Source organism: Macaca nemestrina, chromosome 7 (assembly GCF_043159975.1).
Source record: "Macaca nemestrina isolate mMacNem1 chromosome 7, mMacNem.hap1, whole genome shotgun sequence".
NCBI lineage: Eukaryota > Metazoa > Chordata > Mammalia > Primates > Cercopithecidae > Macaca > Macaca nemestrina.
In genome coordinates this window covers 136,355,997-136,364,974 of record NC_092131.1, presented here as the reverse complement: position 1 = coordinate 136,364,974, position 8,978 = coordinate 136,355,997, and the positions used below count along the sequence as shown (strand labels likewise).

The window sequence follows — 8,978 nt, the reverse complement described above, 5'->3', positions numbered from 1 at the left end:
ACCCTGGTGGCTTCTTATTCCATGTCCTGCTCTCCCTCACATCCCTTCTCTGGGTACAGGCTCTATCATGGGCCTCTCTTGGCAGGCTGGCTTCATTTGTTCCCTTATGAGCACACACAACTCCAAGCCACTAACCCAATCCTGCAGTCCACAGGGGAATCAGTGACAGGTTTCCAGTCTTAAAAGAGAGAGAATCGGGCTGGGCGCGGTGGCTCACACCTATAATCTTTGCACTTTGGGAGGCCGAGGCAGGCAGATCGCTTGAGGTCAGGAGTTCAAGACCATCCTGGCCAACATGGTGAAACCCCATCTCTACTAAAAATACAAAAATTAGCCGAGTGTGGTGGTGCGTGCCTGTAATCCCAGCTACTTGGGAGGCTGAGGCAAGAGAATCACTTGAACTCTGGAGGCAGAGGTTGCAGTGAGCAGAAGTCGCACCACTGCACTCCAGCCTGGGTGACAGAGGAGACTTATCTCAAAAAAAAAAAAAAAAAAAGGGAGAGAGAGAGAGAAAGAATCAGTTCAACCCAGCTCCTTGCAGGGATCCAGCTTTCATCCAACTGGCTATGGCTGGCTGACTTGACTCCAACACGGAAGAGGAAGCTACCTGCTCAGCTGGGGCTATTAGGAGTGACAGTCTTCAGAGAAGAGGGAGCTGAACAGGCAGACACTCCCATATTTATGGGTTTAAATGACTTGTCATCTCCTCTGGGAAGCATTCTCTACCTGATGGGGGTAGAAGGGAGAGGGCAGGAATGATTTCAGACTAAAATCTTCTCAATCCTCATTCTCAGTTCAAACCGCAGGCCTCACCAGTAGTATCTGATGTCTTCGTTGGGGGTTCTCAACCCTGGTTGTATATTAGAATAATTTGGGGAAGTTAAAAAAAAAATGACCATGCCCCACCCTCAACCAATGAAGTCAGAATATCTGGGGTGGGTCCTTGGGCATCAATAGTTTAAAAAGCCTCCAGGTGATTTTAATGTGCAGCACAATTGAGAATCACTCAACATCCTTTGGGGGTTGCCAATATCATGACATTTGTTACAGACAACATATTTACTCCATGAACACACAGCCCAGGGCTCTTGCTCAAGGGATGGACCAGCATGTTGCTATAGGTTAGCTGGGTGCCTAATCTGAGGACACTCTGAATCAATGGCTTTTAATTTTATTTCTTCTTCTTCTTATGTTTTTGAGACCGAGTCTCACTCTGTCATTCAGGCTGCAGTGCAATGGCGTTATCTCAGCTCACTGCCTCTGTCTCCCGGGTTCAAGTGATTCTCCTGCCTCAGCCTCCTGAGTAGCTGGGATTACAGGCACGTACCACCACGCCCAGCTAATTTTTTTTTTTTTTTTTGTATTTTTAGTAGAGACAGGGTTTCACTATGTTGGTCAGGCTGTTCTCAAGCTCCTGACCTCATGATCTGCCCAACTTGGCCTCCCAAAGTGCTAAGATTACAGGCGTGAGCCACCGCACCCGGCCCAGCTCTTAAATTTTTTATGGGGGTATGGGATCTCACTATATTGCCCAGGCTAGCCTGGAACTCCTGGGCTCTAGCAATCCTACTGCCTCAGCTGCCTGAGTAGTTGAAACATAGGTATCTATATCTGAGACCACACCCAGCTATCAATGGCTTTTAGGGTATGTGGAGATAGTCAGTTGTTCCCAAACAGTGGTCTAAAGGTGGATGTTTTAGGAACAGCTGTGAGTATATTAAAATACAGATGCCTGGCTTCCAATCCTAGAGATTCTAATTCAGTTGGTCCAAGTGAGGTCAGAAAATCTGTATTTCTTTTTTTCTTTGAGATGGAGTCTTGCTCTGTCACCCAGACTGGAGTGCAGTGGCGCAATCTCGGCTCACTGCAACTTCTGCCTCCTGGGTTCAAGCAGTTCTGCCTCAGCCTCCTGAGTAGCCAGGATTACAGGTGCCTGCCACTGTGCCCAGCTAATTTTTGTATTTTTAGTAGAGACAGAGTTTTAACATGTTGGCCAGGCTGGTCTCAAACTCCTGACCTCGTGATCCCCTGCATCGGCCTCCGAAAGTGTTGGATTACAGGCATCAGCCACCGTGCCTGGCCTAAAAATCTGAATTTCTAATAAGCTCCTCAGGCTACCAGGTTTGGGAGCCAGACATCTCATTCGGACCTTTACCTGGTATTGGTAAAGCAGGATAGCTTGGTGGACCATCCGTATTCAAATCCCAACTTCATTACTTACAAACTACGTGGACCACAGGTGAGTTACTTAGTTCCTTTTACTCTAGTTTCTCCATCTGTAAGATGAGCATAATTCTATGCATATCATGAATTAATTGATTCATAAAACACAGTAAGTGCTCGCTATTATTATTAAACTACTTCGCATGGTGCCTGGCACATAAAAACCCTCAATAAATAGGCATTATCATCCTTATTTTATAGATACAAGGTAATAAAACAATTTAGGAGTTTTAGTAGACTCAGCAATGCATTGTGACCACCAAAGGATGTCATGCCATATTAAACAACATTAATGGAAGTATCGTATCTAAGACAAGGGAGGTGATAGTCCTGTTCCACTCCATGCAGTGTTCTGTGTTCAGGTTTGGATGCCCTCCTCCTGGGATATAAGCTAATTAAAATGAGTTTACCAGGATAGGGAGGAGGCGCTAGGCCATAGCATGTAGAAATGATATAAGGACCTGGGAATCTTTAACCCAGGAAAGACAGCTGTCTCATGGAAGACTGATGTTTTATAAGGCATCAAAGAGAAAACCTATACACGGGGGTAGAACTTTGATATAAATATGGACTTCAGAGGAATCAGAGGTGCCAAAGATGACAGAAGCTGCTTCAGGTGGTGAGTTTTACACCCCTGGAAATGATCAAATAAAAGCTGGACAGCCACTAGGTAGGAGTGTGGTCATGGGAATTCTGCTGAATTATCACACTAGTTTTCTCCTCATGCTTAAGTTTTCAGATACATTCTGAGAAGCACACCAACAAAGAAAATGGGGGAGGATCAGAAGGAAAACAATCAGAGCAGCTACCACACATTAATCTGTTGGTTTTGGATTGCAGGAAGATGTGGCTGAGGCTGAGAGCACAGGTGAAATGACAGGCGAAGAGGGCGAAACTGCTGGTGAAGGTGAAACTGAAGAGAAAAGCGGAGGTGAAACTCAACCAGAAGGTGAAGGTGAAACTGGAACACAAGGAAAAGGAGAAGAACGTGAAAAAGAAAATGAAGCAGAAGGAAAAGGAGACAATGAAGGTGAAGGTGAGGGTGAAATCCACCCAGAAGATGGTGAAATGGAGGGTATTGAAGGTGAAACTGAAAGCCAGGAACTCAGTGCTGAAAATCATGGTGAAGCCAAAAGTGATGAGAAAGGTGTAGAAGATGGAGGGGGAAGTGATGGAGGGGATAACGAAGAGGAGGAAGAGGAGGAGGAGGAAGAGGAGGAGGAGGAAGAGGAAGAGGAAGAAGAGGAAGAGGAGGAGGAGGGAAATGAAGAGCCTCTGTCCCTGCACTGGCCTGAAACCAGGCAGAAGCAGGCCATTTACCTCTTTCTCCTGCCCATCGTGTTCCCACTGTGGCTGACGGTCCCTGACGTCCGAAGGCAGGTGAGTGTGCCCCTCTGTATCTCAGACTCTTTATCCCCAGCAAGGCTGCGGGGTCTCTAGGCAGGGCTCACACTCAAGAGGAGGAAGAGGCCAGGGACAACCAGCTTAGCAGGGCTCCACCATTGAGATCTGGGAAGGGACTGAAGCCTTGGAAGGGGACAATGTGCTTAGGGGACATACCACTGGGACTGGGAGACCCTGGACCTCAAATGTGCTTTATTTCCACCAGTATAAGCAGTATACACTAGTCCCTCTTTGACTCCTATCTCAGCTTCTTGATTTTAATTTGAGAATGATGCCACTAAACCTCCTCCATATTTCACAGGAGTATTCCCAAAACCCAGGGAAATCACTGGTATTTATACCCAACATTCTTATTTGCAAGGGGAGGTCTGACAAGAAAGGAATGGTACAAGGAGGTTGCAAAAGCCAAACCAGATACCTAGATTGACCTGGTTCTAGGGCAAGCAAACAGCTTTCTTCCATCTGGTGACTGCTGTCTACCCTACCGGCTGCACTCCTCTACAGTTGTATCCCCCACCCCCATCCTTTTCCATCCATCTCAAGGTCCTCGGCCTGGAGAGAGAGCCCTCAGGTCAAATGTCTCCAGTTCCTCTCCATCACTCTTCCATTAGACCTTGTCACTGATTCTTGGGCTTGCTCAGAAGGGTCAAAGACGTTTAGCCTCTACAACTTACTTCTCATCCTTTTCAAACTTTCAAACAGGAGTCTAGGAAGTTTTTTGTTTTCACCTTCCTGGGATCTATCGTGTGGATAGCCATGTTCTCATACCTCATGGTGTGGTGGGCTCACCAGGTGAGTGAACAGCAGGAACGAAATCCTCTACCAGCAGGTCCCAAGGACACTTTCCTTCAGGATCAATTTCTGGTACTCAGGGAATCTCGAGGATCAAGTGAATTCGTGCTGTTTCTATGTTGCTTGTAAAGGCTTAAAGGTAGACTTTTTATTCCAGTGAATGCAGTGCTTTTCAAGTGTGGCTTTTCTGTCATATCCTGTAGCATGGCATAGAAGGCCTTGGAATCCTGCCTGATTCCAGCTGACCATGGCTTATTAGCCTTATTTCCTGCTTTCTCCGCCATGTACCCATCCCTCTCACCTGGTGAAATCCTATGCACTCTGAGAGCCAGCTGTTTCGCCTGCTCTCTGGCATTCAATTAGTCTTCCTCTGAGTACCCATAGTGTTTCTGTTCTGCCTGGAATACTGCACTGTAATAATTGTTTACTAGCTTTCCTCTCTAAAAGGCTAAGGTTAGGGTCTATGTCATCCTGCTCATACTTCCACCTCCAGCCTCTTAGTTCCTGGCACACAGCAAGTGTCCACATTCCTGGAAATAGAAATGCTGACACGAACAGCTCTTTGGAAGGGCAGTTCTTGTGGGAAGGTAGGGGTGTTAAGAGTTGGAATGACAGCGAGCAGCAGATCTGGTGTAGGTAACTTTTAGTCCAATTGTGAAAAGAAGAGCAACATGGTCCCTGCAGCCAGGAGCAGGAGTCTTGCTTGCTCTTCCTCTCTGTGGCCATCTCAGTTGTAGGTCCGCCTATCACCCTTCCTCACTCAGGCTGAGGGGGTGTAGCTGAGCTCCTTAGAAGGCATTCTGTTTGCAGGAAGTAGGATGTAGATAGTGGTTGGATGTGCCTCAGGTTTTTCACCTACTGTTGCCATGGTTTCTCATTACTGTTGCTGTTTACCAGGTTGGTGAAACAATAGGCATTTCTGAAGAGATTATGGGCCTGACAATCCTCGCAGCAGGCACATCAATTCCTGACCTCATCACCAGTGTGATTGTCGCTCGAAAAGGCCTGGGAGACATGGCTGTGTCAAGCTCTGTGGGCAGTAACATATTTGATATTACTGTGGGGTGAGTGGCAATGTTACTTCCTAAGGGGTGTTACATATGACTGAAACACTGCATTGGCTCTGTTCACTGGTTTTCTGCTTTATTCATTATACATAGAATAAAAGGGCATTTATATTGTTAGTTTCTACAGAGCAACAAAATATCTTCCCTTCATTCATCATAGCCAGATGGGATAATAGAACTAAAATGCTGCCTGAAATGTAACTGACTGGAATTTACAGATAAATTGAAAACCAAAGTCTATTTCATTCTATTACCAAATACCATCAAATGCTCTGCTCACTGACTTTCAAGGCAGTGGAGGTGGGACTGGAAGGAGCAATGACTCAACTTCACTTCTTGGTACTACTCTTGCTCCTTTGTACATGAACTCCTGCTAGCTCAGAGGCTCTAAACAGCATTTTGTATAACGTGCAAATGCCTTACCCTCCTGTACCCATCCTCTTACCCCATTCTCCCTACCTTGTCAGAAAGAGGGGCTATTTTCATTTCCCCAATCATGTTCTGAATTTAGGTGGTAGATTTGTTTCCTTAAATTTGAATCTGTGTATGTGTATTTGGGGTGAGGGGCAGGTAAAAAGGCAGCCCTCATCACTAAAGAATTAAAAGAAATGTAGGCCTTATAAAAATGTAGAGATTTAAGAGTACATATCACACTGGGGCTGGGTGTGGTGATGTGTGCCTGTAATTCCAGCATTTAAAAAAAAAAAAAAAAAGGAACACATCAACCAATCTGAGTCATATAGAAGTCACGAAGTATACAGAAAATAAAAAAAAAAGCTCAGACTCAGAATACTTCAGTTTTAACCTAAGCTCTTCTAGTTATTAGCTGCGAGTCCTTGGGCAAGTAATTTAATTTCCCTGAAACTTAAGTTTCCTTGTCTGTGAAATGGGGCTAATAATTTCTGTTCACTTCATGGATTTTTTTCTTGGTGGAAGAATACATACTTTGTAAACTGTAAAATACTATTTAAGTGTATGGGATTATTATAAACATTAAGGATATTCACATTGTTTCTTCAATCTTGCAGCTTGCCCGTTCCTTGGTTGCTTTTCTGTCTTATTAATGGATTACAGCCAGTTCCAGTCAGCAGCAATGGCTTGTTTTGTGCAATTGTTTTGCTTTTTCTCATGCTTCTGTTTGTGATCTCTTCAATTGCGTCATGTAAATGGAGAATGAACAAGATCCTGGGCTTCACAATGTTCCTCCTTTACTTTGTGTTCCTGATAATCAGTGTGATGTTAGAAGATCGAATCATATCCTGTCCTGTATCTGTCTGAGTCAAGTCACTCTTGCTCACAATGGACATGGATCAGAAGACCACGCAGAAGTTATTGTATCTCTTGTGACACTAATGAAAGAATGTATATGATCCTGGAAAGTGAACTGAGTGACCTAGGACCTCTGATGTGAATGTGATCTGAGACTAAGGTTTGTCCTTGGAAACATGTGCAGCTCATTGTGGATTAAGAACCTCACCTCTGGAGGGGTGGAGTTTCTACCCCTGACTCATGCAGACATTTATTACATGGAGGCAATAGAAGGACCCCTGGAGCCAGAGGGTTTTCTAAATGAGAGATAATTGGGGGCAAAGGTTGGGATAGGCACAGCGGCTATAAGACAAGCTCCTATGCTCACTGTTCCCTGATCATTCCTGAAGGGCTGCTGGCCCAAAAGATGCAGCTGTGGTCTACATCTCAGCCTTCCCAACCTCTGCCCCAAACACATGCTGCAATTTTGTTGCCTCCTTTTCTGTTCAAAATGTGAGGTTCTATCAGGTTTGTAATCACTGTAGGTTCAGTTATCGGTGAGTTTAAGGATCCAAGGCTACAGAAAAAAAAGAAGTATAACAGGAATCAATGATCATCCCACGTTTTGTAGCCCACTGCATCTGGATATATACCAGTATTTTCTTGCTTTTTTTTTGAGACACAGTTTCGCTCTTGTTGCCCAGGCTGGAGTGCAATGGTGTGATCTCGGCTCACCGCAACCTTCACCTCCCGGGTTCAAGCGATTCTCCTGCCTCAGCCTGACTTCGTGATCTTCTTGCCTCGGCCTCCCAAAGTGCTGGGATTACAGGCGTGAGCCACCGCGCCTGGCCTATACCAGTATTTTCTAGCTTAAAAGGAGGACTACCTTTAACTCTTATTGTTGCATTTCTGAAAAGTGAAATTTAAAAAGCAGCCTGAAAAATAAAAATTTGTAATTTGCCCTTGAACTGGAAGGAGTGGAGATTAGGGAAGTAAAACTACTCTAGAGGCCATTTAAAAGTATGTATTTATTAGAACATCCAAATTCATGTAGTCTCTATCAGTGGTCACCTTGAGGGATTAGACATTCTAATGCAATGTCCTGGCTCCACCCTTGGCCAGCTGTCCTGGTTTCACCCTCCAGCATGTTCTCACCCAACAATGACAGCTGAGTGGAGTGGGAAGGGAAGTCATTCTAAAGAGTCCAAAGTCAGTAGTGCCACATCTGGTTTATAAAGTAAGAGATCCAGTGGGGCAATACTATTTTTGTATGTCAACCTAGATAGGATTATAAAGCAAGACTGATTTCTTCGGTGGTTTATGAATGGACCTTAAGGTAGTTACAAACAGGAAATTCCAAGAAAGCATAACACAATGACAACATGGTGAAAAAAGTGCAGTACTACTTCCAAGGTAGCTAGTGTAAAGGACACTTGAGTTTTTAAAAATGTGGTTAAATATTTTATGTGGAATTTGATGAGTTTGTATGTTAAATATCACTGCTTGCTGCTTTTACTAGAACCAAGTTAAGGGACACATTAGAAACAGAACAGTTTAATATCACTGACTTCAGAGCAAAATGAGCTCGGGTGACTGCATATTATGATGGTAAATATGGCTTTAATTACAAACATGAGGAATGATTCACTGAAGATGAGAAGATGAAAAGGACGGATGTGATGTGAAAAACCCAAACATTTTGGCACTGAACGATGGCTAAGGTGTTCCAAATATTCCATCTTTTAAGATGAACTGCTTAATTAATTGCCTCGCTACCCCAGGATTCCCATTCTTTGGAAATAATTTTTATTAAATTTCAATAAACTGTGAATCCCAATGGTATTTTACTTTACAACATGGATGGGCTCATCCTTATCTTTAGGTCATTTGGTCAGAATCCTCCTGAGAAGACTGATGAAGAGTATGGAATCATGTTCCAATTCTATATTCTTAATTATCCTTATTCCTGATGCTACTGCATTGCTGGGTTTCCATAGCCATGGCCTAAGAACAGGAGGAGAAGGCAATGCCTGTGGGAGGGAGGTCCCTATACCAAAATTCTGGACGCTGACCTGGTGTCTACAGCCCATTCCATTTAGCCTCGGGGATGCCACCTCCTCATCCACAGCCTGGGATCTGATGCTCTTCCTCAGACTGAGTAAGGAGTGATGGACTGTAAAATGCTGTGTAATGATAAATGGCTGAAATATCCATTTAATGATAAAAACCAACTCTAATAATCTG

General features: G+C 44.3%; 1 protein-coding gene across 3 annotated transcripts in view; it reads left to right on the top strand.

The window, feature by feature from the left end:
- LOC105488397 (solute carrier family 24 member 1) overlaps nt 1-8,978 on the top strand; it is a 44,731-nt gene extending 35,753 nt beyond the window's left edge. For 2 of the 3 annotated variants that reach the window (XM_011752401.2, XM_011752393.2), the window contains 4 exons: nt 3,064-3,603; nt 4,330-4,419; nt 5,317-5,483; nt 6,515-8,978. In XM_011752401.2, coding sequence (XP_011750703.2) covers nt 3,064-3,603; nt 4,330-4,419; nt 5,317-5,483; nt 6,515-6,764 — 1,047 coding nt within the window. In that variant the 3' untranslated portion in view covers nt 6,765-8,978. The remainder of the gene's footprint in view (nt 1-3,063; nt 3,604-4,329; nt 4,420-5,316; nt 5,484-6,514) is intronic. The other variant, XM_011752406.2, reaches the window with a different exon arrangement.